A 26,537-nucleotide genomic window follows, 5' to 3' on the forward strand; every position below is an offset into this window, starting at 1 on the left:
TGAAGTGGACGCCAGAGCTCGTCCGAGTGAGAGCGTGAACGGCCATCTGACGGCGCACAGTGCGCCGCTGTTCATGAGCTTACCGGGATTTAGTTCTGGCTAGGCGGAACCTCACTAGACAGCGTCTCTCCTGCAGTTGCCACCGGTCGCGAAGCCACTAGTGCTCTATCCGCAGCTTGAAGGTTTGTGTGGTGGTATCTAATGCCATGGATCGTGAGCGACTCTACAGGTGGCGTGCATCAGAGCTCCGTACATATAGCACGCACGATGTCTCAGCCTCGGCGAAACTCACCTGTCACTTCCCGGAGATGACGGCCACAACCTTGCACATCGTGCACGACACGGGCGCACCTGGGTCTAGCGCCGACTATACCACCCTTGTCCTGCTCCACGGATGGGCGTGGCATTGCGGTAGGTGCAGCGGTTGGAAGACTGTCACTTGTTACGCCCATCCTGACGACTTGCTGCTATATAGGCATATTCTCGAAACTGATACCCCTCGCAAAGACTTACAACACGCGCCTGATCCTCGTGAACAGGAGAGACTACCCCGGGAGCACACCGTACACGGAAGAGGAGCGCGCCTTGATCGCCCCCCCTCCCCATGACGCGAGCGCCGAGGACATAGCAGCGGCGAAAGATAACGGGCTGACGTTTATGGAGAACCGCGCGAGGGAGGTGTATGACTTGCTTGAGGACCTCGTGCGCCGGGAGAAGATTCCGCCTGCGAACCGGACCAAGGACGGTCGCGCTGGAGGGATCGTCGTCGCCGGCTGGTCCTACGCGGCGATATGGATGCAGGCGCTGCTGGCGTTTGTCGACTCATTCCCCGTGCATGATGTGGACCTGTCGACATACGTACGACGCGTCGTCTGTTACGGTCAGGACACCTCTATTGAAGGTCCAGTTTCTTGAGAGAGACTCACTTTTACCGCGATTTGCAGATGTTGCATACGTCCTGTCCGGCTATCCACTCCCAGAAGACCCATACAACCCGTTGTTCGACTCTACACTGGCGGACAACGAGAAGCTCAGGGCCTTTTGCTGGTGGGTCAGCGGATACTACTCGCACGGGGACACGCCAGAGACACACGAGAAGCGGACGCCCCTGGACAGCCCGGCCCCAACATTCTCCACGCTCAGCCGGGACGACATCGCCGCCTGCATGCATGCGGCGCCCGGCGAGGTCGGCGGCTCCGACTCCAACTTGCTGTACAGCGCCTTGCCGACAGGTTTGTTTGCTATCCTGCGTGGTCGGGCCTTGCGACTCGGTCATGGTGATAGTGGGAGCAGGTGGCGCGACGTCGAACTACGGTGGGTGTGGGGCGGCCGCTCGGAGTGGCAGGTGGCCTATGGCATGTGGATGCTACGCGCGGAGTTGAGAGAGTCGAAGGAGCGGGACGAGCAGTTGAGGGACATTCGGATTGTGAAGATTGAGAAGGCTAATCATTTCGTAAGTTTTGACCCCTTTGAAGGTGAACGGGAACTGAGAGCGCACGATAGGTCCATTGGGACAATCCGGATTGGGCGATGCGCTCTCTGCTCGGCGATGAAGACGTTGTGGCATAATAGCTGTCATCCTTGGATGTAGCCGTGGTGCACGGACTTAGGGCGCACGCCGTCATCAACATCTGTCGCGGAATGATCGATTCCTCAAGACTACATATATCAGATATATCAGTGCAATTCTGAAGCGATCCCAGAGTAACGACCCACCATTAGAATCATAGACGTGCTCGTACTTGGGGGCCAGTCTTCGCTTTGCGACCAGATGCTGTCTAACCGATTGTCTACTGCCGTTGATGGCGGGCAGAACGGGGTCCCGCAGCCCGGCTGAACACCTTGGCATTAATAAAATATCATGTAACTGTGGCGGTCCATGGCATTGACCTTCAGTCGCTCTCGACTTCGCTTAGCTCATAGGATTCAGGAAGGCTTCGAGTCAAAGGAAAAGCTATGCGCACGAGCAGTGCGATGCGAGTTGTGCGACCTGTACCTGCGAGGTCAGTTGGTTACTACTCTGTGATCGAGGCTTAGTTGAGCATTACTCACCTTGTTCTGTTGGAACGCCACGAAGATAGCATGCATGCCATATCCGGGGGAGGTTGGTAAGACCGTCTTGAGAAGCGAGTACCATCCCGGTCATGGATCGTCAACTTGATGCAATTCGGTTGTCCGTCCTGGGCACAACCAGAGAAAATAGGATGGCTACAGTCTAGTTCAGACGTCGTTATCGTGAAGTTCGTGGTCGTCGTCGTCGTCGATGGGGAAACTGCTGCCTTGCTGAAGTTGGCCGTCAGGCACCGAGAATTAAGATTAGATAAGATGGCTCAATTACCGAACGGGGGAGATAAGGGCGTTGCGCTATCAATTCAGAATATCATCACACTTGCTTCAGTCAGCGATGTCCACGCCTCCGCCGTCCTCTCCTTCCTCACTCCCACCATGACCGAAGGGTCCATCGACGAGCGGGCACCTCTCCTAGACCGTGCAGAAGCAGGTGAATCATCCCCGCCTCCCGAGAAGAAGCGTACATGGTGGACGATCGGCTGGTACGCAGTGTTTACCGTGTTTGGCGTGTTCGTCGCGGCGGTATTCGTCAAGGGGTTCATTGATGCGGACGATATCGAGGTGAGCATTTCATATGAGGGCTCGAATCGCGAATGCGCGATGATGGGGACATCGCGGGGCGAAGGCAGAAGCGACGCAAGCCGAACTTTCCTTCGTTCAGTCATAGCGGACTGAACGGTGCTAAGCTTTGCTACCGGTAGGAGAAGTTTGTTGGAATGCTTCACACAAGGGAGCGTTCTTGCCCGTATGCCTCATGGCGGAGAGACATCCGTGACATCGGTGCACCGCGTATACTCTACCCTAACCCGGCATGGTAAGAGTGTATGTGATGCCGCGCTGGCTTTCAGTGCAGTATGCGTTATGCCTGCCTAGTATACGATATCTATTCAGTCTCACAACGCTAACTAACTCTATCCCAGTTCGACCTCGGAGCGACGCTCAAGAAAGCTTTGGGCGGCGGTCTCAGTGGTGCCGCAGCTATGGTCCTCCAGGTCCTCACCCTTATGCCCCTCCGCACGATCATGAACTACCAGTATCGTTACGGCACGACGATGACGCAAGCGACAAAGACGCTCTATGCAGACGGCGGGTGGACGCGGTACTACCAGGGTCTCACCGCCGCGCTCATTCAGGGCCCTGTATCGCGTTTCGGTGACACTGCCGCGAACGTCGGCATCCTTGCCCTGCTCAAGGGCAACAAGTACATGCGGAACTTGCCCGCCCTCGCGCAGACCATCTTCGCGTCGCTCGCTGCCGCCGCCTTCCGGATGATCCTCACGCCCATCGACACCGTCAAGACGACGATGCAGACTGACGGCAAGGCGGGACTATCGATCCTGCGCTCAAGGGTACGTGCCTACGTTACACAGGCTGGGGCGAGCTGACGTTGTGTCCGCAGATTAAGCGCTACGGCATCGGTACGCTCTGGTACGGTGCTTTCGCGACTGCCGCCGCGACGTTCGTCGGGCACTACCCTTGGTTTGGGACATACAATGGCCTGGACGAGATCCTCCCGCCTCCGAACAACATCATGGAGAAGCTGCTCCGCCAGGCGTTTATCGGCTTCTGCGCGTCCGTTGTGTCCGACTCTATCTCGAACTCGCTGCGCGTAGTGAAGACCTACCGCCAGGTGAACGAGACACGCATCGGGTATTTTGCAGCCGCGGAGGCAGTCATTGCGCAGGATGGCCTGCGTGGTCTGTTTGGCCGTGGGCTAAAGACGCGTATCCTTGCGAACGGTCTGCAGGGCTTGATGTTCTCGGTGCTCTGGAAGCTGTTTATGGATCTGTGAGTACTTGTTCTGCTTGTATGCAACATTCATTGACTGACGTCTTGTAGTTGGGACGACAAGACGCGGAAGTAGAAGCCGCCCGTGTAGGCCGACATAGCATAGAATGGGGTCTCGTATACCATCAGCTTGTTTTCACGGTACGACAGTTTGATGCTTGATCGAGGCTCTGCCAGGTGCGCAACGCTTTCTACGCTGCATACATGACCTGTCCTGGTCGACAGATCTTCTCCTTCACACCCTGCTCCCAGTCGTCCCAGCACACCGACAACAGCGCTGTATGTCTCCCCATCGTCCCTGGGCTGCTGTCCCCTTCCCTCTGCTTCACGCCAGGCTTGTGTCCCGGAAGCACGCGTTGCCAGCGGATGATGCCCTCGAGCTGGAACTCGTGCTTGCGCGCGAGCCCAATCGAGCGCTCGTTGCTCTCGTGCGCCTGCCACTGCACGCGCCGCAAGCCGAGCCCGCCCTCGCTGGGCAGGCGCAGCGCGTACTGCATGAGAAGCGCGACCGCCGCGGAGGTGACGCCTGTGCGCTGGAACGCGGGCACGCAGATGAGCGCGCCGATCTCGGTGCTCAGGTTCGCAGCGGAAGTGTTGATGTACGCGCAGATGCCTGCGAACGCGTTCGAGGCGGCTTTGTCAAACATGGCAAAGAGGATGTGCTCGGGGGAGCGGCCCCAGCGTGAGTCGGTGTAGGCGAGGAAAGCGGCAAGGGTGGGGAAGGGCCCGAAGGGGAGGAAGGTGTAGACCTCGGGGTGGGCGTGCGTTCCCGCCCAGTATGCGTCGCCGTGGAGGGATGGCTGTTGATGGTGCTCGTGAATACCTGTCTTCCCTTGGCGAGCTCACGGATGGATAGGCGGGCGGGGGCACTCACGTCGAAGGGCGTGAGTTTGATGCGGTCGTTCTCGAGATCCCGGATGGGGAAGCAGAAGTTCGCTGCTGGAGGTTGTGTCATCTTCAGGCTACTAAGTTCGCAGTCCCGCAGGGTTCATATATGACTGTGGTGAGTCATCTGGTCTGGCCTATAGCGCCCTGAGTCACATCATGCTGATTGCTATCCCAGCAGTGTCCTGTACACGGACCTCGCAATCACCTGGGACCAGCTGGAGCATCACCATGTCGGCGTGCTATATCACCCATACGACGGCATGATCGATTAATGTGGGCTTTGCGTATACATGATCTAGACTACTTTTGTGCAGCTCGTAAGTACATGGCGCTCAAATTCATCTGTAGGATTCAAACTGTCTCAACGACAGCTCAAAGATGGCCCCCTGGATGACCACATTTACTCGCTTGTCGGAGCAGTTCCAGTGACGCAAGGACATACAGTACGTACTTCCAGCTGCCCTACGCTGCATACATAACGTGTCCAGGTCGACTAATCTGCTCCTTCACCCCCTCCTCCCAGTCATCCCAGCACACCGCCAAGACCGCTGTATGTCTCCCCTTCGTCTCCGGCCTGGCATCTCCTGCCCTCGGCTCCAGACCCTCCTTGTCTCCCGGTGTCGCGCGCTTCCACCGCATGACGCCCTCCAGCCGGAAGCCCAACTTGCGCGCGAGCCCGAGCGACCGCTCGTTGTTTGCATCCGTCTGGTACTGCACACGCCGGAGCCCGAGGCCGCCCTCGCTCGAGAGGAGCAGTGCGTACTGCATGAGGAGCGCGACGGCCGCGGACATCACGCCCGTGCCCTGGAAGGCGGGTAGACTGATCAGGTAGGCGATCTCGGTGCTGAGGTGCGCGGGGACCGTGCTGATGTACCCGCAGAGCCCTGCGAATGCGTACGGGGTCTCCGTATCCGTGTTCGTGTGCGTGGCTGCATCCGCATCCAGGGTGGGTGCGCAGGCGGAGGCCTTGGAGTATATCGCGAAGATGAACTGGTCCGGGCGGGGGACCCAGCGCGGGGCGATGTGTGCGAGGAACGCGTCGAGCGTCGGGAAAGGCCCAAGAGGAAGGAAGGTGTAGATCTCTGGGTGCGCATGCGTCACCTCCCAGTACGCGGGACCGTGAACGGATGGCTGCAAAGTGTCCACATGTCAGTGGCCGCTTGCTTGCTTCAGGAAGAACAGGGTCCGCACAATGAAGGGTGTGAGCTTGACGTGGTCGTTCTCGAGCTCGCAGATAGGGAAGCAGAAATTGTCCTCTGCGGACGGTCCGTTGCTGGAGGCCGTCTGCTGCTGAGACAGCTGTGCTTTTCCGTCTTGCTCCATGACTGCTTGGATGCTGCGAGAATCTGCGACCTTCACGGCAACCCGGTGGCAGGAGACAAGTTATTTATACTGTTCGACGTGGGGGAGTCCTTGAGTCGCCATCGATTTCGCCACTGTCTTAGTATATAATAAACACTACTTGCGCCAGTGAGTTGCATGACTGTCAGGTATCATGCATCCGGAGCCGTACCTGTCATGCGGAAAGTTGAGGTGCGCAGGCTGAATCGCCGCTCGTCAACATATTGTCGGCGATTCAAGCTGTGGCGACCTGGTGACCTCGACTCCTCCGCCTATTTTCACCATCAGATGTACCCAGGATGTATCGTAATCGTCTCGTATTCAAGTTTCAGGTGAACAATACTAGCAGTTAGTATACTCGCGAGCATAAGCACTACGGACACGGACCATCGTGGACGGGGAACCTGGCGAGTGATGTGTGTTGTCACTTCATCCCTCTGCTCTGATTAGTATTTATCTCTCATAATCGGGCCCCAGGAAGGAGACTTGAAGTTGACGAGTCACGAAGAGGCTGCAGTGATCAGTCGTGACGCGTTCGAGCTGATCAATGCAAGCATATCCGCCACGTGCTATACGCGCGGGATAAGTGAGATCCCATCCGATTCGCCATATGTACTGCGGCGACGCCGCTACCGCAGGCTATGGCTCTACCTTGGACTTAACCAGAACTTGAAAAACTGACCCGACGGCTTTGGTGGTACTCAGAGGCTCGAGCCCCTATCAACTCCTCTGATATGACAACATCTGACGGCCATCCTGCATTTCTGAACCTGGCGGTGGAACTCCAGGTGTGGATTCTCCTCGGATTAAGGCTGGGCGATTTGACCAGGTGCACGAGGGTACGTCGATGTCACCACAATCTGCCTCATATCCTGCATCTGATGCACTTCGATTCCATAGGTTTGCAAGGCTCTCAGAAGTTTCATCACATCGGAGGTCGCTTTACAATATAAGATGGAACTGGATCGTGGTGGGATGGTCGACGGTCCCTCCCGGGACGTCTCCTTGACGATGAAGCTGGAGAAACTACGCGTACGCAAGGCAGCATGGGACACTGGCTTCCCCCTGCATACCGTGCAGCTTGCTCTTCCCTTGAGAGGCGGATGTTTTCCCGGGGGTTTCTTCATGTACTCGGAACGCAAGGGTGCTGACAGTGAGGTGTGGAGGCTACACCGGCCTGCATGGCCAGAGCTTGAAACGTCTGGAGGACTGGAACAAAAAGTGGCGCTGCTGACGACCCACGAGGGGTTAGATCCTGCGTTATCTGCCTCGTCGCGTACTCTACCGTGCGCCATCAATCCTGAGGAAGACTTGGTGGTATTTGGGCGAGACAACCTCGCGCCAGATGGGTGGGTTGGACCGCTTTGCTCGTTGAGAGCAGATGAACTAATCATTCTTTGCATCATGCTTCAGAACACCGTACTGTGTCATATATGACATCTCCCGGCACAAGATCATTGACTCACCCTGGATAAGCCAGCTCGGACCCTTCGATGACTACGTGCGCCCGCCGACAAGGAACCGCATCCAGGCTGTCGGTGACCTGTTGTTGTGGTCACGAGTCAGTGTGTTCTACCGCGGCCGTGCGGAGCTGCGCGTCGTGAACTGGAAGACTGGAGTCATCGTATGGGTGAGCGACGCATTCTGCGCAGGATCACTGATCCACTTCACTGATTCCGTTATGACATGTCCTTCAGCGATCGCATTGGCCTAACCCAGGAAGATGCATCTCACTGAACCCTTCTCATGTGTTAGTGGTCGATCACAGAGGCCTGTTCATCTACGGCTTTGACCCGCACGCGTCCGCCACAACCCTTCTAGAATGGGCAGGAGACAACTATCTTCTTCACCTCGCGTTCCCTGCTTTCTCTATAAGACTTGCCGAAATCTTCTCTGTAGGGTGCTGCCAGCCTGGCTCCAGGTACTTCAAAAGCGATCGCCCCTTCTTCTTGGAAGACCCCGACATCGCAGTTCTGGCGGTATCCTTTTGGTGCCACCACGAGTCTCTTGCCTTTGTCATTCCTATTGCGACTATCAATGCCTAGCTGGCAGACTTGCGGAAGATACAAGAGTCGCGGGTAGTTCCATGGTCAGAATGGGGCCCTGACGGCACCCGATTGCTCAAACTTCCCGACTCGGAGGATCCGGCTGACATTTCGATCCTGGGGTCTCGTGTGGCTATCACGCTCCCGAACAATCCACCGGACGTCTACATTGTCGATGTCCGTTCCCACGGCAGAAGGAGAGTTTTGGCGGGGGTGCGCAAGACGTATCGCATTCCTTGGGAGCTCCCGAGGTCGCGATAGATCCCAGGACTGAAGAGCTTTCGGGAACCGGTCACGACGAAGCTACCCTACCGCATGACGTACCTCCGAGCTGTTTCCCCATGGACCGGACCCAGCCTCGGGTGCCCGGGTGCCTGGCTCATGCCGGGATGGTATATATGAAATCGGAATGACTTTAGGATTTGGCGGATCGCAAGGAAGAGGAGAGCGTCGGACGAGGCCCCGTACTGAAGTGCGCTCCCGATCTGTATGACTGTACGGTATGTTGTGAAAGGTTTTCTTTCGGATCCCCAGGACTCGGGAACGTATCTCTTCGGATTCACCCAGTCGTATCTCGCTGTATCCTCGCAAATGAGTATTGCTTGAGCTCGTATTCATGCACCTCGCTGATTCTTGTATAGTAGGATGCAGCCCCGCTATTGCGGTTGCGCCCGGGTACGTTACGTGGTTCTAACAGATGAGTCCCTTGTTCCCTCCAACGCTGGCACCACAGCGAGGTCTGCATAACGACGACGCTGCGTATCATGTCCCGCCGAAGACCTCCCATTTTCAAGAAGCCGGAGCGCGCACAAGTGCCGCACCAGACCCACGGCACACTCGTGTCCGCGCTCGCTGCTCCCATGCCTCGCGGCGGGGGGGGGGGCGACTTCTGAACGATATCCGTGCGCACCCAGACGTACGCCAGCCAGATGTCCCTGAGATAAGTTCGCACTGGATGCTTCTTTGCCACAAGAGAGCAGCCCTTCCGACGTTGGGCGCGAAGCAAGCCTCGAGGTGGGTGGGAGACTGGAGTTCAAAATCCGACGTGATGTCGGCCTTTGTCAGCTGGTTGTCCAACTCAATTCTCGAGCGCTGTCGCGCTCTTAGGGCGGCCTACAGCCAAGACTACGTATATGTATGTACAGTATGTGTCGTCTCAGCAACCTATGAAGCTGACCATGAAGACGTTCAATACGTGCAATCTCGTGTGCGGAGTATTCTGGCATGCTCGAGTATACTGGAAATCTCAGTTGCCAGGTACGAGGGAAAGGATGCTGACAGAAGAAGATGCGTTACGCCGCGACGTCATGCACGCTGTTCAATTCTCCGGGCCGCAAGGCACGAGCGCATGTAACGAGCATCAAGAAGGCACCTTGTGAACACTTAAGGTGCGACGGGTGCGTTCCATGCACCCTTGGTGCCCGAGTCGCTCGCCCTCAACCCGCCCGCCTGACCGAGGTAGTCATAGCCCACCATGTCTGAATCGATGGCCGTTTTCCAAAATGCTTTCTACGTTGGCAACAACTTCAATGCCATAATCTACGGTGCGCCTCGCTGTGTCGGTCCGCTTCATAGGAAGGCACTCACTGACGCGTCGATCGGGCAGGCATGCAGCTCGTGGTGTACTTCCTCACGGTCCGAGTTATGCTGAGCCGGAAGCACAAGCACGCGCCGTCGGACAAGTTCTTCCTGCTTTTCACGACGATCGTTCTCCTCCTCAACACTGTCTTCGTCGCGACCGAGGCCGTCTTTGGCGAGGAAATGTGGATCGTTAACGCAGATTACGCGGGTGGCATGGACGCGTACCTTAACGACTTCGCGTCCGTGTGGTACCAGACGTTTGGCACGGCTGCGTCCATCGTGCTGAACCTGCTGAGCGACGGCCTGCTCGTACGTCCACCCTTCCATTCATTTTGAGCCGGTGATAACCCACATGATGAATGATGGTCATGATTTCGCTTGCAGATCTACCGCTGTTGGGTGGTATGGGACGACCTCCGCATTGTCGTGTTCCCAGCGATCGCATACCTCGCGTCCTTCTGTACGTATGCTTTCCCCTCGCACTTCTTGCCCGCTAACTGAATGACCTACCGCAGCGCTGGGCATGGCCCAGCTTTGGGCGTCCGGCAGGCCGCATACGAACTACTTCGCAGGCCTCGCGAAGAACCTTGGGATCGGCTACACCTCGTGCATCATCGGGCTTGAGGTCTTCGTTACGTCGCTCATCGCTGCGCGCATCGTCTACGTAGGCAAGCGCTTCGGACAGTCAATGGGCCAGGACGTCGTGCGTGCGTACACGAGCGCGGCTGCGATCATCGTGGAGAGTATGCTGCTCTCCACCCTGACGGGCATCGCGTACATCGTCACGTTTGCCATGGGGCACCAGCTCGAGATCTTCTTCCTCTCGATCTATGTCATGATGACGGTGAGTGCCTATTGTTGTGTGCGTGAGCGCTGCCACTGACAGAACTATGACCAGTGCTTCGCACCTCAGCTGATTGTACTCCGGGTCGTGAGCGGCCGCGCGTGGACACGAGACAAGAGCTCGATGTTCGGCCAAGACACGAGACTGGAGTTCACTGGACGCTCGACGACACGGATCGAGGCTGAGATATCGGAGAAGGAAAGAGGTTCGCGTATCATGACCTCGAGTGGTTCGAACTCGTCTTCCGTAAAGGTGGAGGAGGTCTGAGCTTTCGCTTGCTAAACCTTACTGCCCTGGAATCGCTATTGTTATGGTATCTTAACGCATTGCAGGAGTCATTGTTCCGGCACATCTTGGTAGCCTATCGAGTATTTGTACTTCTTGCAGAAGCCATTAACAACGAGAATTGATAAGTAGCACTTACAATACATACACGCAACGTGTTAGGTACACCATCAGCTATACCCCGGCGTCGAGATGACTTCCCCATGAAGTTGCCCTAAAACATGTACTCGAGTACAACTAGGGTGTAGAACCAGGTCAGGACTCGCAAGGAAGTGTTGCACGTACGCACATTGAAATGGGTTATTAAGCCCCAGCGAAGGGCACTACGCTTCCGAAGACTGCTGTGAAGCGCGCCAATCCGCCCAATTCTGTTCCATCGCGCCATACAACGCGTCCCAATTCCTGCATCTACGCTCGCCTCCGTCCCGCACCGCGGTGTGGTTCCTGGACATCGAGTCAGCGGGCTCGAGCGTCGTGTCTGCCGAGCACATGACGAAATGCTTGATGACGTTCAGGCAGCGCGAAACGTGCGCGCGTTCGCGGGGGTCCGTCGGTGGGTCCTCTTGCTTGAACGCGCCTACGAGATAGCGGGCGCAGTGGAGCTGGTAGGAGAACCCAGTGTTGAAGAAGCGTTGGTTTGAGCCGAGGCGGATGTTGCTGTCCCCGGAAGCACCGGTATACGCCCACTCGAGTGTGCTCTCGGGGGACGTGAGGGAGAAGCGAGAGCTTTCCTCGAAGGCTAGCTTGACCGTGGAGGCTTGTGAGGACGACAGGGGTAGATATGGAGGGTAATCTTCTCCAACGAAAGCTATATCGTTCAGAGGGAATGAGCACTACATAGCGCAAGAGAATGGGCTCACTGTAGTCTGAGAGAGGTGGGCTTCGCAAGGTGGCCCCACGTTTGGTCTCCCTTGCGATGAGTAGATCGACAGCGATATTTGCAAGACCTAGGATGATAAGGAATAAGCCAATTGGCGTTGAGATGAAGAGCATGGCGAGCATGTGGTGAAGTAGAGGTCCCCTGAATCCCCGGTTTTCGAGCATTCAGCTGGAGGCTATGCGATCATGCCAGCACTACGGGCGGTGCACATCATCATCCCCGCGGGATCTCAGCATGGCCCCAGCTCGTTGGGCTTCAACCCTTGCCTTCCACATGCGCAGAACTCTCTGCGATGTTGAGAGACGTAGTAGAGTATCGGACCGGTCGGACTTTGGTCGGACATTCTTTCCTTGCAAAGTGATTGCCGATCATTACTCACGTGTAAGTACTTACCGCAGCGCTAGTGGAAGCACTTACCGCAGCATCGACCACCACCACGACCAGTGCACGACGTGGCAGGAACGAACTTTATAAACCCGTACACTCGGTCGATGATGTTTATTTCCTGACCTTGTTCTTGCTCTCCATCTCTTGGGCCAACTATCGTCAGCATCGAAGCTACATAACACCATAGTAGCCTCGAATTTGAAGGTGATCCTACGCGGTCATCCATCCATACGAAGCTTTCAGTAAGTTTAATCCGTTCGAGTCTCGGTTGCTTCGCTGCAGCACGGTATAAACAGCGCCACGTACCGTGTCTGTGGCGGATTTGCGGGTTCTTAGTGCCCGAAGCACGAAGCATTCGAGGCAGTGTTCTCGCGCGCACTGTCATTCGGAAACTTACGCATTCTGTAGTTTGTCGTGTTTCCAATCAATGAGTCAACAACAACGTGGCGGCGGTCGCGGCCGTGGTGGTCGTGGTGGTCGTGGCACACCCTCTTCCTCCGCTCGAGGCAGAGGCAGCCCGGCGCCCTCCGCGGCCGAGTCTGGTACAACTGGAGGCGGTGGCTATCGCGGCCGAGGGGCTCCTCGTGGTGGCCCCTCCGTCCCCAGTGGTGGAGGAGGTTACGGACAAGGTCGAGGTGGAGCGCGCGGCGGAGGAGCCTCACGCGGTGGCTTTGGCGGCCCCGCGGAAGTCTTCGCTGCTGGCCAGTCCTTGCAGGTCCAGCCTCGAATTAGCGAACTGGACAACCTCGTCAAATCCTTCAAGCGTCTACAGGTGCAGCCGGAGATGCCGCTCCGCCCCGGGTGGGGCCAGCTTGGCAAAGCTGGCGTCGTCCGGGCGAACTTCTTCGCGGTCAAACTCCCCCCAAAGACCACTTACTACGAGTACGAGATCGCGATCTCGCCGAAGGCCCAGGCAAAGGGTGATCGACGGGGTCGCATCATGCAACTCGTCGAGGAGAGTCCGCAATTCTCCCAGTATGTGCGTCATGTAGCACACGACCGTAGCCAGCGCATGGTATCCGCGCAGAAACTGCCCCAGCCCTTGGAAATTCCGATCCGGTACCGCGAGGAGGATCAACAGGATGACCCGAACGCACTGAAGTTCACGGTCGAGATCAAATTCCTTGGGGAACTGAACACATCGACGCTGGTCCAGTAAGTTCTGCATCCATTGAAACGAGTGGTCCATCGCGCTCACGCATTCTCAGGTACATGAGCGGTGACCCCCGTCATCGCGACATAGACACCCAACCCATGGTCTCAGCCCTCAATTTGATCCTCCAGCAGTACGCGTCAAGACGCGGCGTGCGTGTCGGTAGGAATAAGTACTTCTTCCCCTCCTCTTCCGAGCAATACGCCCTCTCTCTCGGCGTCGATGCGTATCGCGGCTTCTTCATGTCCGTGCGGCCGATGTACAAGCAGCTCATGGTCAACATCAACGTCTGCATGACCGCATTCTATACTCCCGGGAACTTGGCGGAGGCTATGATGGCGTTCAACCGGCAGTCCGCCGGTGGTATGCCCCAGTCGTTCGCCGATCGGCTGAAGGTGTCCACGAAGCATCTGGGGTACACCAAGAAGAACACCATCTTCCGCATCATGACGGGAAAGACGGCCGCGACAGAGAAGTTCGACTGTCCTGAGTTGGGCGGCATGATCACTGTCGAGAACTTCTTCAAACGCAGTACGTCCTCAGTCAAACTTCCACCTGTCTTCGCTAACGTGCGGCATAGAGTACCGCATCAACCTTCGCCACGCTCGGGATCTCCCCCTCATCAATGTCAGCTCGAGGCGCGACAAGCCGATCCTGCTGCCAGCAGAGATATGCGAGATCGTTCCCGGACAGGCCTACCGCGGTAAGCTCGACGGGGACCAAACAGCCGCGATGATCAAGGTCGCCTGCAACCCTCCCCCCTTCAACGGCAATGCGATCGTCAACCAAGGTTTCGAAGACCTCGGCCTCCGCGCGAATGCGCCCGGCGCGACGCTCGGTGCATTCGGTCTCAGCGTCACTCCGGAGATGACGGTCGTGCCCTCGCGTCTCCTCCCAGCGCCGACCGTCTCCTACCGCGCAGGAAGGCCGCAGGTCCGTGACGCGGGGTGGAACATCCTCGACGTCAAGCTGCAGGCAGGCGGGACAATGACGCGGTGGGCCGTCCTTCTCGTTCAGGAGGGTCGTCGCGACGAGTTCCAGGGCATCAGTGACCCCCACCTGGATACCTTCCTGAAGGCGTTCCTCGCAAAGTGCAACTCGGCAGGTATCATTGGCGCCAATACCGCGCCGAAGATCATGACCGTCGACCTGCCTAGGCTTCGCGACGACACTCCTAACCGTGATCGCGCGTTGGATGAGATCCGGAAGACACTCCGCGAGAACCTCCGCAAGGATATGAAGCCAAGCTTCATCCTTGTTCTCCTCTCGGGCGTCGACAAGTACATATACCACGGCATCAAGAAGCTTGCAGATGTTGACATGGGCATGCATACAGTCCACATGCTGCTCATGCGCAACAAGGCGCGCCCGCCCCAGCCGAACAAGCAGGACCAGTACTTCTCAAACGTCGTCCTGAAGGTCAACACTAAGCTCGGCGGGATCAACCACGCCTTGGACCGGGGGTCTATGGCGTGGCTCACGACGAAAAAGACCATGGTGATGGGCATTGATGTGACGCATCCGAGCCCGAAGAGCGTCCCGGGCACGCCCAGTATCGCCGCAGTCGTCGCGAGCATCGACGACCACTTCGCCCAGTTCCCCGCGAGTCTCATGCTGCAGAAGGCGGACTGGAACAAGGAGAGCAAGGAGGTGAGTCTCCGATACCCGGTAATTGTGCGAAGGCTAATCTTGAACACCAGATGGTCGAGGGACTGACGCAAATGACGATCGAACGGCTTCAGCTATACCTCAAGAAGAACAAGCGGCTTCCTGAGAGGATCATTGTCTACCGCGATGGTGTCTCTGAGGTACGGGACCTTCTCGTCCCTTCATGCTCGCACAGGCTGACTTCGTCGCAGGGCCAATACTCCCAAGTCATCCAGCACGAGCTCCCGAGGCTACAAGCGGCCTTCAAGCAGATCTCCCCCCAGCAACCCTATAAACCCAGCCTCACGATCATCATCTGCGGCAAACGCCATCACGCGAGGTTCTGGCCGCCCGACGCACAGAACGCGTCGCGCAACGGCAACACGCAGCCGGGCACCGTCGTCGACAAGGGCGTGACGGACGTCTACAACTTCGACTGGTACCTCCAGGTGCGTCAGCCCCGTCTCCACGATTCTTGCAGTTACTCATACATACCTTGACAGGCTCACAACGGTCTTCAAGGTCATGTGCGACCTACACACTACACCGTCGTGTACGACGAGAACGGCTTCGATGCAGACACGCTGCAGCAGGGCACGCATACGGCGAGCTACCTCTACGCTCGTGCGACGAAGGCCGTCAGCTTGGTCCCCGCTGCGTACTACGCGGACATCGCGTGCGAGCGTGGGAGGAGTTACCTCAACGTCCTGATGAACACGGCGGATGAACAGTCTTCCGTTGCTGGCGGGGCGAGGTCAACGTCTACTGCGGATCGAGAGGCGGAGAAGGATCGCGTTTTCGAGAACGCGAGGAAGACGTGGGGTAATGGCGTTCATCCGGACTTGAGGGAGAGCATGTTCTACATCTAACGGAACGGGATTTTGCTTGGTTGCTTGGTTGAACTGTATGATGCTCTCGCTTTGTATATCATGCTATCCACAGCTATCGGAACAGTCGCATATTGTATCATTCGCAATCAACGTCATTCTGCATGCGGTCATTTTTATTCTCGCGGCGGGCCCATGCGGCCAGAAATGAGTGCTGTTAGGACCGGGGTTGGGTCCGAGCGGGGCAGTTCACCAGGGGGGTATGTGTACTACATATGCGGCCAACCCTCGGTGAACTTGATATTGTCGGAAGACAAAGCGCACCCCATTGCCCAGAGGCTGGTCAAGTGATAGGGCTCTGCGTTCTCAGTTGCTCCAGACATGAGAAACCAAGGTGTCGCACGCACCCAGTTATTGGTACTTTGCGTCGAAGCTGGAATTGGGGAAGATCTGACTGGTTCCCGCGGCAAGCGCGATACACAGAACGAACGGATTGTGATAGCGGATCTGATAGCCTGAGGGACAAGTACACAGCAAACATAGGAAAGCGAGCAAAGCACGGCGAGCGCGCGCTCTTGACATGGCACGTCCGAGTCAGAGCTGTCGGAGGGTCAGTTCGAGCACAAAAGATGACATGACTGAGCGCACCCACCTCTTCGTCTCTGGACAGCCACCACTGCATGTCTTCGTCCTCGTACCCCATCGCCCTGTAGGTACTCTGGACAAGGAGTCGCTGACGTTTCGTTATCTTGAGCATGTCGCGATTCGAGTAGAATGCCAAACCCAAATTGTCCTTGAGGCCCCACACCTCCTCTATGCGCAGGTAAATCCCGAACCGCCTGTAGAACTGCTTGACGAGGTTGACCCAGGTTAAGCTGGCAGCGTACAGCTCGTCATTTGGGTCGCCCTTGTCGCCGAAACCGTTGGCAATCGCGAATGAGATCACCTTGTCCTCCTCATACGGGGCTCCGAACCAGACGATCGGGAGCTGCTTCACGTCGCATTCCACATAGTGTGGATTCAGACAATGTGGGATGGGGCGAGCGGGGAGCATGTTGCGAACCGTCCATTCCTAGCAGAAAGCAATGAGCACGAAACCAAAAAGAGAGGACAGACATCGTCTTGCGCCGGCAACCAACCCAGTAAGCGGCTCCTTGCGGACGGCTTTGGCCCGGGGCGGATCGGGAGCTCCCTCAGGCTCGCTCGGCGGCGCAGGGGCGCTGGCGGTAGCTTTGCTCTCCTATTCTGACAATGCGGCAGACATAACGCAGGAAATGAAAGGACGAGGTCAAGGGGTGTACACGGCGAGGAGGGCCTACTTCCTAGTTGTGGTGGTGGTTCGAAGAACGCAGCCACCGGGACCGCGTCGACGTGTGCAAGACATGTGGTAATAGTGCGCGCCTAGATACTTGCATGTAGCCAACATACTCTGTTTGTCCGCGGAACGGTCCTGAGGCGACAGCATACATGATGGAACGCGTTACGTGTTAGAATAGTGTCCACTCCCTGCTACTAACTGTCGTCCGAGACCCGGGACACCCCTTGTGTAGTGCCAAGCATCCTAAGTTGGAGTGCAAGCGACCTGGACAGCAGCCCTTGCTACTCATGTGGAACTGTAATCATTATATCTCACCAGTAGTCAGTACGTATGTTGCACTTGCGTCTAAGCTATTGAATACTTACCGTAAATTGTCAATGTCGCAATGATCTCTTAAGCAGCCGCAACACTCTGGCTGTCGGGGCAAGTCTTATGTGCAGATGGACGTCTTTGACGTGAATGACGCAATACAAGAGTGAACGGGGAGTGATAGCTAGTCTGATAGCCTGGGGTACAAGTACACAGCGAATGTAGGAAAGCGAACAAAGCAGGAGGGGGCAACTCAGATCTTAAGACGGCACTCCAAGTCAGACCTATCAAACGGTGAGTACAACGGATGAGCTGAAGGGATGAGATCGCCCAGCGCACGCACCTCTTCATCTCTGTCCAGCCACCACAGCACGTCCTCGTCATCGAATCCCATCGCCTCGATCGTACGCAAAACAACGCGGAGTTGACGCTTCGTGAGCTTGCGCATGTCACGATTCGAGTAGAACGCAAAAACCAGATTGTCCTTGAGGCCCCACACCTCCTGCATGCGCAGATAGATCCCGAACCGCTTGTAGAACTGCTCGATAAGGTTGACCAGGGTCAAGCTGGCGGAGTACATATCGCCCTGCGAACGCTTGACGCCGAAGCCGTTGGCGATCGCGAACGGGATCACCTTGTCCTCTTCGTACGGCGCACCGAACCAGACGACGGGAAGCTGCTTCACGTCGCACTCCACGAAGTTCGGATTTAGACAACGTGGAATGGGCCGAGTGGGAAGCATGTCGCGGACTATCCGATCCTAGCAGAAGAGATAAGCATGAACCAAGACGAGACGGAGTCAGGGATCGTCTTACACCGACAATAAACTCGGTAAGCGGCTCCTTCGCAATGACGACTTTGGGGGGATTGGGAGCTCCCTCGCTCGGCGGCGCAGAGGTGCTGGAGGCGGGCTCACTCTCCTGTTCCGATGATGCTGAAGACATAACGCAGGAACTGAAAGTCGGACAAGGTGAACTTCAAAGAGCGCTGGCGTGGCAGGACCGCGTCGACGCGTGCAAATCGCGTGACGGGATCGTGCGCGCCTACGGTCCTGACGAAGCCGCCGCGTCGCCGGCGTACCCGGGTTGCGTTCAATAAGTATGGGATTGAATTTCAAGTACCAACACCGCCCGTGTACTACCTCAGTATAACCAATCCGTAGACTCCAACGCGACCTCGGACGGAACCCCCCTAATGTTCATGTGGAAACAAAATCATGATATCTAATCGGTGGTGAATATGATATGCACGCGTCCAGACTGTGGAATGCACTTACTGGAACTTCTCGCAATCTCCAAAGTGGCCGCAACAAGCTAAAGGGTCCGTGGGGTACCTAAGTCGCGTGTGGAACAGACTGTCAACGTACGATAAATCGACGGCCACCGTGCACACACTCACCTGATAGAGAGTTTAACCAGTTTCTGCAGTGTCTCCTTCAGCGTGTCGATGTCAACATCGGGGTCACAGTAACACCCTTTGAGAACAAGCTCGGATAGCGGTACTCCCCTCGATGCGCGATGGCGGAGCATGGAGAGTATGTCTTGGGATACCGCATCGTTCAATCGGATGGAAGTGAGCTCCAGAACACGGAGCCTATCCAGTGAGACTGACGTGCCTTCCGTCTCCGAGGAAGTGAGCGCATTCAGGAATGAGTCAGGAGGGTGAAAAGAGGGGAAATGGGGCCCAAAAGCGATGGTTTCAAGGAGAGGGAACCTCGAGAAGCAGTCGATCCACACCTCTCGCTCTATCAACTCCACCGAATCCAAGACGAGGCGGAACTCGGTGAGGGGCGAGGGGCGCAGCACCTTCAGGAGCTCCGAACACGTCTCAGCACCGAGTGGCAGCGGCCCGTGACGCTCATTGCGGAAGAGGTACTGCGCGGAGGTCATATGGAGATGATTCTCGCGGCCCTTCATGACGAGATCGACACGGGCGTGGTGACTATCGTGGTCCACAGACAGGGAGAAGGTGGTGCAAGTGGGCAAGACGGGCTGAAGCATCCGGTGTCCCGGAATGAGTGCGGCAACTTCACTGTTGGGGTGATCGTGAGTCCCGCTGAGCCCGATGTCGATGCTGCAAGTCGGGGGAACTTCAATGTACCGAGAAACGAACTCGATTTGCGATGGCCTTCCTGCCAGTTTCATCGTGCGTAGCCGCGGAAGGGCGACAAAGAAGGACTCCTCGGACTCTCCGGCCGGTGGTGCACCCGGGCGAGGCAGTCCTGGTCCGAAGACGAGTCCCTCCAAATCTGGACAGCCCCGTAGTATCTGAAAGAACTCGGAAGGCGAGGGAGGGTTCCTATACGGACTGATTTCCAGCGATCGCAGCTTTGTGTAGACTGACGAGGACCAGGGGATAAACTGATGCTCTGCGCGCAAGGTCCTGAGAGACGGGAGGTGGTCGCGAGTAGCATGGATCATGTCGTCGTCATTTCTGAAGAATGAAACCTGGAGCGTTAGCTCTTCCAGGTTGCTCATCTTCGCGATGAGAGGGAAAACAAGTGTTCTGTACGCAATTATACCTGGCTCTAGCTTTTGGAGACAGATGCGGAAGTGACGGATGGTGAAGGAATAGGGTTCTATGGTGCGAAGCGTCTCTGCGCAAATCTCTTTACCGCATCGCAGAGAGATGTCGATGTCAAGAGGAGCGCCTTGAGCCCTCTCCAAGAAGATGGGAAGCCAGCGTTGACCGTGACTACTCTTAGGGCCTGCGTTGCGGATCGAGGTCCATAGAATGGGGGAGGACAGGGCAACATCGCGCCATCGACGACAGACCCACGTAAAGGAGATCCAAGCCGGGACGATTTGGGACGAAGGTGTCTGCCATCCTGTAGCCCATTGCACCGACTGGAAGATGTGAACAAGGAGTTCATACGGAATCTCATCCACGATACAAGGTGTTTTCCGGCGAATAGTAAGCCTGACGGAAGCGGACGGAAGATCTGAAAAATCAAGAGCTCATTGTATCGTTAGGTTCAGAACCAGGGACTCGGAGGGCGCGTACTGGCGATTGGGGACTGATCGGCCATGATCTGCCGGCAGGAGAGATGAGTATTATGTGCGCAGCGAAAAACGAAAGTTCCCCATACCACCCATACGGATGTTACAGTAACTGTAGGTAGTTTGGTCTGCAATGGTCGGAGGAGTTGTTGGGAGAGACTCAAGAAGGCGCCGGCGCGTGCCCGGTTGCGTGGTCTCTTGCGAACCACTATCACTGGCGTCATCACCATTGAAATCTTGCTGCCTTAAAAGTGAGTGCCGAAGTGTAACCCATTAGAGAGGAAGGACCGAACTCTACATGCAAGATCAATACGTTCATCTCGAACTCCCGAGGTCGACTCGCGGCCTGGGAGGAACCAAGTTGAAGGGAAGACCAGTAACGAATCGAAGTCGAGATCAGACGTAAGTAGCCACGTTGATTCGTTGTGTGAAGGACTTACCTTGCTTTTCAGAGCTCTCAAAGAGTCCCAATGTCGAATCTCACACCTGACATGTTTCCGGCATCCATCTCGAGTGGTGCCAGTAGGTGCGCTGTCGCCGAAAATAAAGCTGTAAGTCGTGTTTGTCCAAGGGGAGGACACCCATGCCTGAACCTCATCCTCACCATGACGTGCTCCAGTTCGTCAACACCCTTCCTCATGAGGTGTTAACGGCCGTTTTCGAGGAACTTCAGGGCGTTCTCAATGGGTCGGCACCACTCTACGATACGTACACGCGTACCACAGTGCTGCGGATCACCTGGATCTGTCGCTACTGGCGTGATGTAGCCCTCGCTACATCGAGATTCTGGTCAATCATCGTCGACTCTGGATACTCAAGGGGCACGGAGTGGCTTTCTGCTTTTCTCGAGAGATCTCGAGGCTGTCCGCTCCACGTCGGAATACAGTCGACTTCGGTCATCGCGAATACCCTGGTCGCCATACTGGCCCAGTTGATCCCTCATGCACATAGACTCCGGACTCTACACATTCAATCGGCGATGGGTCAATCTCTCTCCTCGCTCCTTGCGCCCTTCACCGAAGGATTTCCTTCTCTAGAGGAGGTCAATTTGAGCGAGATGGCCTGGCCAGAGTTGCTGGATCTGTCTCACGCCCGTTTTCCTCGCCTACGCAAGGTCACTCTCACCGGAGCTCCAGTCCCCTGGAATAAGGATGATTTCTTCTGCTCACTGCAGGTCTTAATCTTAAGACGGCGCCGGGGGTCCGGGCCGAGTACACCTCAGGCTGCAGCTCTCTTCCACATACTGCGTCGGTCGCCCGACATCCAGGTTCTCAAACTCGATGGCCATATACATTCTGGGACAGAGTCCTCGGAGCGCCTCTTACTTGCTGATATGCGGGAGATGGAGCTATCCGGGATGACTCCTGCCTTGCCTAACTTCCTAGATCGACTCACGCTGCCCTCACTCATTAACATGCACATCGCCTACTTCGACGACGTCGGCTCGTCATGGGACATCACGTCGGCCCTGCCTCGACAGACGGCATATCGTGCCCTTCTTTCCCGCTGTTCATCCTTGGCCATCGACATCAGTGGTCGACTCGCTTGCTTCCACGCCAAACCTAGCCACGGCTTTCCCGGGGGTCTCAAAATCTCTGGTACTGGCAGCGAAATGGTCAGTATGACGGCAGCGCTCTGGGAGGAGATCCTAGACGCGTTCTCAGGGTCTCCGCTTTCCGAGTTCGAGATTTGTTATCACTCCCTTGCCAGCATCACCTCCGAGATGTGGTCCACCCTCACTGCAAGATTTCCGAACCTCGCGGCCGTGTCCATCAGCGCCGAAAATGAGGTTGAGAACAGTAACGAAGATATACTTCTCCTGGACACGCTGCTCACTTTCCTGACGTCACGGGCATCATCTGGTGGAGAGCTGTATGGTTCACATCTCCGGACGCTCACTCTCTCCCACTTCACCCTCGACAAGCCCGTCGTGGAGGCATTAGTTCGCATGCTTTCGATCCGAAACAAAAACGGCGGGCCCCTCCAGCGCCTCGCATTCCGAGCTTGTTTCTGCAGGCGAGAAGTCGATGTCGATGACCTCGCAGCACAGCTGGAGGAACTCGTTGAGATCGATGTTCGGTGAGCAGTGTGAGCTCAACTCCGCATTGGTCGCCGCTAACGATTGTTTCAGATATGACACGAATAGCCTGGATGACCCACCAAACAAGTTCCAGTGCGAACGGTCGCATGCTGAGCCTTCGAGTTTGAAGTGCTAACGAAGACTGCTCTTCTAGGTACTGGTACTAACCCGCAGAACACGCCTATGTGACTGGGTGTGCACGGCGAGGAGGGTGGTCCATGATGCTTGACCGTGACTTACTAGCACTCAAGCTGGTAGTTGCGAGGACTCCCGGGATGCGACATCAATTGCGCACCTTGCAGCTATCATACCTCCCTCCCCTCAATAATCTGCATCAATATTCCAACGCCGCCGCCGCCACCGCCTCCTCGGACCTCCAGTCCCTCGGACATCGTCCTCTCGGAGTCCTTCTTCCTCCGCGCTCAGCCTCCAGATCAGAATCCCAACGCCTCCAGCACACGCGCATTCAACCCGCACGCCCACGCGCCAACACGCAGCCCCCAGCGAATGAGCGGCGCGAGCGGCGGAACAAACAGCGCCATGAGCTCGTCCGGGTGGTAAAAGTCCTCGTGCTCCGCGATAAGGTACACCGTTCCCGTTCCCTCACCGGGCGTCGGGACCGGGCGCAGCTTGAAGCGTATGAAGAACCTATATTATGACATCGACAGGGAGGGAGGGGGAGCGCGTGAGCAGCGGCTGAGCCTCAGCACATCCTGAGGACGGGCGTACCGTGCGGGGGCGGGCTTGAACGGCGACCAGCGGATGTGGAAGGTCTGCGTCGCGTCCACGTACGCAGTGAGCGTGTCCGCGGCGTACGCGACGTGCACAATGTGGACGATGACGGGCGAGATGATGCGGTAATAATCGAGGATCGCGAGCAGCTCGGCGCGCGAGTCTGGGGCGGACGCGACGACGCTCAGCGGGTGCCTGAATGTCACGTCCGGGGCGTAGTACCTTCGCGTTGGGAGTTCGAGTTCGCGTTTGAGTCCGGTGGTCGTGATGGATGCGTGCAACGTACTGAGGTCAGAAAGAGCGGGCCTGGAAGGAGGGATGCGAACTCGGACTCACTTGAGCGCGGCCGCGTTCTGCGACTCGGGATCCATTGCCCCAGTGACGAGCCTCACCACTGTGTCGATCTCCTTCGCCGGGTCCTCCATGGCAATATGTATGACTTGTATAGGAGTTGCAGCGGTCGGTGGTTGCGTCACGGTCTATGGGGCTCAAGCAGACGGTCGTCGGCGGGGAAGGTGGGTGATCGAATGTGAGTCGGACATCCTGATACAGTACAGTGCTTACGGGGGCTCGAGACAAGCGATGGTATGTACGTGGCAGCCGAGTCCCGAGTCTTCACATGCACAATGCATGGGTACCTGGCTTCTATACACAGACGGTTACACAGACCGCGACGCGTCAAGCTGCATAGTGGCGCGTGGCGTGATACCCGCGAGATCGCGCGATGTCCTGTAAGCGCAAGGTACCATCCACTTGGTCGGCTCTGACGCACTGACCGCTTGGCAACAGCCTTCATGCATCATGTCCAAACATCGTCCGTATTGCAAGCAGCTGCGACCGGGTCCCGTAGTACAAGAGTCCAAAAGCAATATACTAGATAGATAGTCCGTAGGAGATGGCATGTGCGCACCTTGCAACGTCCGTCCACCATCTCACTCATCCTTCGTCCTCTTCCCATCCAACTCCAACGCGCTCTGCTCCTCCGCTCCGATCGGGGGCAACGGTTCGCCCTCGGGCCGCAGCGCCACGCCCTGCCCACCCTCGCCATCCTTGACACTCCAGTATCCGAGTGCCTCGAACACGCGCGCGTTCACGCGGCATGCGAGCGTTGCGGCGTGCAGCCCAAGGCGGATGAGTGGGATTAGAGGAGGAGTCACGAGCGCGGCAAGGTCGTCTGGGTGGTAGAAATCTTCGTGCTCGGCGATGACGTAGATGGTCTTGGAGGGATCGGTGGGGGAAGGTTCGGGGCGGAGGGTGAGGTGAACGATCAGGCTGCCAGGGATGGAAGTGAGTTCTCGTAGCTTGATGGGAAGGGGACGACGCAGAAACGAAAACATGGACGATAAGTGAAGGACGCACCGTGAAGGAGCAGGCTTGAGCGGGGACCAGCGGATATGGAAAACCTGCGTGATTTCGAGAAACGCGGCGTTCTTCTCTGCATCGTACGTGACGCCGTTGACGTGCACGGTGAGGATAGGCGACATAATGCGGTACCACTGGAGGATGGAAAGCATGGCATCGCGTGAATGGGGCGCGTGTGAGACAGCGCAGAGGGGGTGCCGGAAACGCATGTCTGCGGCGTAATACCTACAGGTAGGGAATGAGTTCCTGTGGTAAGAGAGAAAAAGAAAGGCTCACTTGAGGACGGCGGCCTTCTGGACCTCGGGGTTGACTGCAGCGGTGACGAGCAGCGCAACGTCAGCGATCTCCTTCGCCGGGTCTTCCATGGCGCGGGGTAGGTTGTGTGTGCGGTAGGAGTAGGTGGCCGTCGGAAAGCAAAGTGGAACTGTGCGAGCGTGGTATTTATGCAGGTGGATGAGCTCGTGATAACCTATAGACGCGTGACGTCATCGCTCGAACGCGTTCATCTTGAGGCAGCTGCGGGGGCGATAGATAGATCGATTTTACATTCATGATACTTACCCGACTTGTTCCAGGCAGGAGTTCATGGAATACGTACCTTGTGCCGTCTTTTGGCCAGCAGCGCGGCGAAGACCATCGCATTAAATTGGGCCGACACCGAAGTACTTGCTGGCAGAGGATTAGATGTCAATTCATTGCACATGCATGGTTAGAAAAGAGTCGGGAGGGAGGAACCTCGAGGGGCTTCCGAAATCTCAGCTTGGAACTTGGCCGAGTGTGCGTCACGATCACGTGTTGTGACCGTTCGCGGGGCTGGAACGCAAATCCGCTCAGAGTTCTGCTCTTGAAGCTTCAGGTCCAGAGCATTCCTGGCCATGCAAGTCCTAGTGACCGTATACCTCCCGCGAGACATCCAGCAACTACTGAGGCGGATCCCATCGTAGTGAGTTAGGTTGATTGAGTTTCATTTGCGGACGAAGAATATAGGCGGCACGTACCGTGAACCTCCCGCGTCTGTGCGACGACCAAGGTGATCGTGAGGATGACTGTGTTTTGGGGACAGTCGTCGGACGCTAGCTATTGACATAGTGGTGATCATGAACCGAGTCGATGAAGTAGCCTTAGCAGCGTTGGAGACAAGAATGGCAGCCTGGGACATTATTCGAGTACTTGCGCTTTGACATCTCTATTCCTTTGACCCTGACTTATACAGCGGCACCCGAAGGGGGGTGGGGTAGACGAAGTTGTAGTTCTTTCGGTTAGCACTCTGAAGGTGCATAGAACCTCATTGAACCTATCCGAGATGAGTGGCAACCGCATGCGTTACGCATTCGAAGTATCCTTCTCAGTCCTCTCAAGTGTCAAGAAAGTAAGATATGGGCAGCTGCAGTAAATCGACTGGAGACATACCTGAACACGCACATATCCCTCAATCTGCCACCTCACCACTCTCCTTCGCAGCCCGCCGCTTCTCAGCCCACTCGCGGGCCCTCGCGCGTCTCGCAGCCTTGAGGGTATCGTCGTTCGGCTCCTGAAGCTGCAGCACGGGAGGCTTCGGTTCCTCGACCGGCGAGGGTGGCTTCTCAACTGGCACATCTTCCTTCTTGTAGACCTCCGCTGCGGTGCACTCGTTGTCTTCCTCCTCAGAGTCACTACTGCCATAGCCAGCCAAGCCGCCCAAGGTTGCGGTCTTGCTCTTCTGCTGCACCTCCTCCTCCGCTTTACGCTTCTCTGCCTCGCGCTCAAGCCGCAGCTTGCCTTTCGTGAGGCGCCACGCCCGCGACCACCGCCCGCGCAAGAACGCGAACCGTGGGTCCGCGCCGTGGTTCGCGAGAATACGCATCTCGAGCTGCGCGGCGTTCGGGGAGGACATGATATGCGCGGCCGTACGGCGCATGAGCTCTCGTTGTGCGTTATCGGGCTGAGGGATGTGCGAGTGCCGTGAAGTCGATCGAATATGGATATGAATGAACATGATGCGCAGTGCCGGGGGGGGGGGGG

General features: G+C 56.8%; 14 protein-coding genes across 14 annotated transcripts in view; 6 read left to right on the forward strand and 8 right to left on the reverse strand.

Moving 5' to 3' along the window:
- Positions 1-308: 308 nt before the first annotated feature.
- Positions 309-1,569, forward strand: L226DRAFT_470866 (uncharacterized protein; the record flags this gene model as incomplete). The annotated part of the gene is made up of 4 exons (XM_067676343.1): positions 309-411; positions 476-880; positions 945-1,453; positions 1,504-1,569. 4 exons carry the CDS (start codon positions 309-311, stop codon positions 1,567-1,569), a joined length of 1,083 nt encoding a protein of 360 aa, XP_067530614.1.
- An 828-nt stretch (positions 1,570-2,397) lies between these two features.
- On the forward strand, positions 2,398-4,035 carry L226DRAFT_539287 (mitochondrial carrier). Its single transcript, XM_067681655.1, has 4 exons — positions 2,398-2,631; positions 2,991-3,419; positions 3,470-3,858; positions 3,910-4,035. The coding sequence occupies exons 1-4, from the start codon at positions 2,446-2,448 to the stop codon at positions 3,932-3,934; spliced, it is 1,029 nt and encodes a 342-aa protein (XP_067530615.1). The 5' UTR covers positions 2,398-2,445; the 3' UTR covers positions 3,935-4,035.
- On the reverse strand, positions 3,968-4,797 carry L226DRAFT_539290 (uncharacterized protein). The gene has a single exon (XM_067681656.1). The coding sequence runs from the start codon at positions 4,503-4,505 to the stop codon at positions 4,050-4,052; it is 456 nt and encodes a 151-aa protein (XP_067530616.1). The 5' UTR covers positions 4,506-4,797; the 3' UTR covers positions 3,968-4,049.
- A 333-nt stretch (positions 4,798-5,130) lies between these two features.
- Positions 5,131-6,069, reverse strand: L226DRAFT_616447 (acyl-CoA N-acyltransferase; the record flags this gene model as incomplete). Its single annotated transcript, XM_067686907.1, has 2 exons — positions 5,131-5,877; positions 5,938-6,069. The coding sequence occupies 2 exons, from the start codon at positions 6,067-6,069 to the stop codon at positions 5,209-5,211; spliced, it is 801 nt and encodes a 266-aa protein (XP_067530617.1). The 3' UTR covers positions 5,131-5,208.
- A 718-nt stretch (positions 6,070-6,787) lies between these two features.
- Positions 6,788-8,627, forward strand: L226DRAFT_616448 (uncharacterized protein). Its single transcript, XM_067686908.1, has 4 exons — positions 6,788-6,926; positions 6,988-7,436; positions 7,501-7,717; positions 7,785-8,627. Exons 1-4 carry the CDS (start codon positions 6,822-6,824, stop codon positions 8,130-8,132), a joined length of 1,119 nt encoding a protein of 372 aa, XP_067530618.1. The 5' UTR covers positions 6,788-6,821; the 3' UTR covers positions 8,133-8,627.
- Positions 8,628-9,412: 785 nt separating this feature from the next.
- On the forward strand, positions 9,413-11,105 carry L226DRAFT_539293 (uncharacterized protein). Its single transcript, XM_067681657.1, has 5 exons — positions 9,413-9,676; positions 9,739-10,022; positions 10,098-10,173; positions 10,229-10,557; positions 10,612-11,105. Exons 1-5 carry the CDS (start codon positions 9,607-9,609, stop codon positions 10,822-10,824), a joined length of 972 nt encoding a protein of 323 aa, XP_067530619.1. The 5' UTR covers positions 9,413-9,606; the 3' UTR covers positions 10,825-11,105.
- Positions 11,009-12,014, reverse strand: L226DRAFT_539294 (uncharacterized protein). The gene is made up of 3 exons (XM_067681658.1): positions 11,703-12,014; positions 11,132-11,650; positions 11,009-11,079 (listed from the first exon to the last, which is right to left on the reverse strand). The coding sequence occupies exons 1-2, from the start codon at positions 11,842-11,844 to the stop codon at positions 11,166-11,168; spliced, it is 627 nt and encodes a 208-aa protein (XP_067530620.1). The 5' UTR covers positions 11,845-12,014; the 3' UTR covers positions 11,009-11,079; positions 11,132-11,165.
- An 879-nt stretch (positions 12,015-12,893) lies between these two features.
- On the forward strand, positions 12,894-15,778 carry L226DRAFT_470918 (Piwi-domain-containing protein; the record flags this gene model as incomplete). The annotated part of the gene is made up of 6 exons (XM_067676345.1): positions 12,894-13,264; positions 13,318-13,793; positions 13,843-14,912; positions 14,963-15,070; positions 15,122-15,358; positions 15,413-15,778. The coding sequence occupies 6 exons, from the start codon at positions 12,894-12,896 to the stop codon at positions 15,776-15,778; spliced, it is 2,628 nt and encodes an 875-aa protein (XP_067530621.1).
- Positions 15,779-16,237: 459 nt separating this feature from the next.
- Positions 16,238-18,336, reverse strand: L226DRAFT_616452 (uncharacterized protein). The gene is made up of 4 exons (XM_067686909.1): positions 18,179-18,336; positions 17,707-18,123; positions 16,389-16,808; positions 16,238-16,336 (listed from the first exon to the last, which is right to left on the reverse strand). The coding sequence occupies exons 1-4, from the start codon at positions 18,305-18,307 to the stop codon at positions 16,331-16,333; spliced, it is 972 nt and encodes a 323-aa protein (XP_067530622.1). The 5' UTR covers positions 18,308-18,336; the 3' UTR covers positions 16,238-16,330.
- A 154-nt stretch (positions 18,337-18,490) lies between these two features.
- Positions 18,491-20,484, reverse strand: L226DRAFT_616453 (uncharacterized protein). The gene is made up of 5 exons (XM_067686910.1): positions 20,452-20,484; positions 20,367-20,394; positions 18,762-20,304; positions 18,640-18,696; positions 18,491-18,586 (listed from the first exon to the last, which is right to left on the reverse strand). Exons 2-5 carry the CDS (start codon positions 20,389-20,391, stop codon positions 18,562-18,564), a joined length of 1,650 nt encoding a protein of 549 aa, XP_067530623.1. The 5' UTR covers positions 20,392-20,394; positions 20,452-20,484; the 3' UTR covers positions 18,491-18,561.
- Positions 20,485-20,945: 461 nt separating this feature from the next.
- On the forward strand, positions 20,946-22,578 carry L226DRAFT_575155 (uncharacterized protein; the record flags this gene model as incomplete). The annotated part of the gene is made up of 2 exons (XM_067685159.1): positions 20,946-22,441; positions 22,494-22,578. 2 exons carry the CDS (start codon positions 20,946-20,948, stop codon positions 22,576-22,578), a joined length of 1,581 nt encoding a protein of 526 aa, XP_067530624.1.
- L226DRAFT_539301 (uncharacterized protein) lies at positions 22,531-23,859 on the reverse strand. Its single transcript, XM_067681659.1, has 3 exons — positions 23,511-23,859; positions 23,172-23,396; positions 22,531-23,090 (listed from the first exon to the last, which is right to left on the reverse strand). Exons 1-3 carry the CDS (start codon positions 23,597-23,599, stop codon positions 22,877-22,879), a joined length of 528 nt encoding a protein of 175 aa, XP_067530625.1. The 5' UTR covers positions 23,600-23,859; the 3' UTR covers positions 22,531-22,876.
- A 148-nt stretch (positions 23,860-24,007) lies between these two features.
- Positions 24,008-25,032, reverse strand: L226DRAFT_261089 (uncharacterized protein). Its single transcript, XM_067673368.1, has 3 exons — positions 24,813-25,032; positions 24,534-24,761; positions 24,008-24,446 (listed from the first exon to the last, which is right to left on the reverse strand). Exons 1-3 carry the CDS (start codon positions 24,899-24,901, stop codon positions 24,107-24,109), a joined length of 657 nt encoding a protein of 218 aa, XP_067530626.1. The 5' UTR covers positions 24,902-25,032; the 3' UTR covers positions 24,008-24,106.
- Positions 25,033-25,707: 675 nt separating this feature from the next.
- L226DRAFT_539304 (uncharacterized protein) overlaps positions 25,708-26,537 on the reverse strand; it is a 1,747-nt gene continuing 917 nt past the window's right edge. The window contains exons 3-4 of the mRNA XM_067681660.1: positions 25,947-26,457; positions 25,708-25,889 (exon numbers count right to left, since the gene is read on the reverse strand). Coding sequence (XP_067530627.1) covers positions 25,966-26,457 — 492 coding nt within the window. The 3' untranslated portion in view covers positions 25,708-25,889; positions 25,947-25,965. The remainder of the gene's footprint in view (positions 25,890-25,946; positions 26,458-26,537) is intronic.

The sequence above is a fragment of the Lentinus tigrinus genome, assembly GCF_003813185.1.
Source record: "Lentinus tigrinus ALCF2SS1-7 unplaced genomic scaffold L226scaffold_41, whole genome shotgun sequence".
Lineage (NCBI taxonomy): Eukaryota > Fungi > Basidiomycota > Agaricomycetes > Polyporales > Polyporaceae > Lentinus > Lentinus tigrinus.

What these genes read in the sequence shown, in the direction of transcription:
- L226DRAFT_539287 (XM_067681655.1), top strand. Translation starts at nt 2,446, where the DNA reads ATGACCGAAGGGTCCATCGACGAGCGGGCACCTCTCCTAGACCGTGCA. An exon ending in TATCGATCCTGCGCTCAAGG is followed by an intron (nt 3,420 to 3,469) that starts GTACGTGCCTAC and finishes TTGTGTCCGCAG; the next exon opens with ATTAAGCGCTACGGCATCGG. An exon ending in TGGAAGCTGTTTATGGATCT is followed by an intron (nt 3,859 to 3,909) that starts GTGAGTACTTGT and finishes GACGTCTTGTAG; the next exon opens with TTGGGACGACAAGACGCGGA.
- L226DRAFT_539290 (XM_067681656.1), bottom strand. Translation starts at nt 4,505, where the DNA reads ATGTTTGACAAAGCCGCCTCGAACGCGTTCGCAGGCATCTGCGCGTAC.
- L226DRAFT_616448 (XM_067686908.1), top strand. Translation starts at nt 6,822, where the DNA reads ATGACAACATCTGACGGCCATCCTGCATTTCTGAACCTGGCGGTGGAA. An exon ending in ATTTGACCAGGTGCACGAGG is followed by an intron (nt 6,927 to 6,987) that starts GTACGTCGATGT and finishes TCGATTCCATAG; the next exon opens with GTTTGCAAGGCTCTCAGAAG. An exon ending in AGACTGGAGTCATCGTATGG is followed by an intron (nt 7,718 to 7,784) that starts GTGAGCGACGCA and finishes CATGTCCTTCAG; the next exon opens with CGATCGCATTGGCCTAACCC.
- L226DRAFT_539293 (XM_067681657.1), top strand. Translation starts at nt 9,607, where the DNA reads ATGTCTGAATCGATGGCCGTTTTCCAAAATGCTTTCTACGTTGGCAAC. An exon ending in CTTCAATGCCATAATCTACG is followed by an intron (nt 9,677 to 9,738) that starts GTGCGCCTCGCT and finishes TCGATCGGGCAG; the next exon opens with GCATGCAGCTCGTGGTGTAC. An exon ending in CGATCTATGTCATGATGACG is followed by an intron (nt 10,558 to 10,611) that starts GTGAGTGCCTAT and finishes AACTATGACCAG; the next exon opens with TGCTTCGCACCTCAGCTGAT.
- L226DRAFT_539294 (XM_067681658.1), bottom strand. Translation starts at nt 11,844, where the DNA reads ATGCTCGCCATGCTCTTCATCTCAACGCCAATTGGCTTATTCCTTATC. An exon ending in CCCACCTCTCTCAGACTACA is followed by an intron (nt 11,651 to 11,702) that starts GTGAGCCCATTC and finishes TGAACGATATAG; the next exon opens with CTTTCGTTGGAGAAGATTAC.
- L226DRAFT_616452 (XM_067686909.1), bottom strand. Translation starts at nt 18,307, where the DNA reads ATGTCTTCAGCATCATCGGAACAGGAGAGTGAGCCCGCCTCCAGCACC. An exon ending in TTACCGAGTTTATTGTCGGT is followed by an intron (nt 18,124 to 18,178) that starts GTAAGACGATCC and finishes CTCTTCTGCTAG; the next exon opens with GATCGGATAGTCCGCGACAT. An exon ending in GGCTGGACAGAGATGAAGAG is followed by an intron (nt 16,809 to 17,706) that starts GTGCGTGCGCTG and finishes GCTTTCTGCTAG; the next exon opens with GAATGGACGGTTCGCAACAT.
- L226DRAFT_616453 (XM_067686910.1), bottom strand. Translation starts at nt 20,391, where the DNA reads ATGGCCGATCAGTCCCCAATCGCCA. An exon ending in CTGGTTAAACTCTCTATCAG is followed by an intron (nt 18,697 to 18,761) that starts GTGAGTGTGTGC and finishes CACGCGACTTAG; the next exon opens with GTACCCCACGGACCCTTTAG. An exon ending in GGAGATTGCGAGAAGTTCCA is followed by an intron (nt 18,587 to 18,639) that starts GTAAGTGCATTC and finishes ACCACCGATTAG; the next exon opens with ATATCATGATTTTGTTTCCA.
- L226DRAFT_539301 (XM_067681659.1), bottom strand. Translation starts at nt 23,599, where the DNA reads ATGGAGGACCCGGCGAAGGAGATCGACACAGTGGTGAGGCTCGTCACT. An exon ending in CAGAACGCGGCCGCGCTCAA is followed by an intron (nt 23,397 to 23,510) that starts GTGAGTCCGAGT and finishes CCCAACGCGAAG; the next exon opens with GTACTACGCCCCGGACGTGA. An exon ending in TTCAAGCCCGCCCCCGCACG is followed by an intron (nt 23,091 to 23,171) that starts GTACGCCCGTCC and finishes GTCATAATATAG; the next exon opens with GTTCTTCATACGCTTCAAGC.
- L226DRAFT_261089 (XM_067673368.1), bottom strand. Translation starts at nt 24,901, where the DNA reads ATGGAAGACCCGGCGAAGGAGATCGCTGACGTTGCGCTGCTCGTCACC. An exon ending in CAGAAGGCCGCCGTCCTCAA is followed by an intron (nt 24,762 to 24,812) that starts GTGAGCCTTTCT and finishes CCCTACCTGTAG; the next exon opens with GTATTACGCCGCAGACATGC. An exon ending in CTCAAGCCTGCTCCTTCACG is followed by an intron (nt 24,447 to 24,533) that starts GTGCGTCCTTCA and finishes CATCCCTGGCAG; the next exon opens with CCTGATCGTTCACCTCACCC.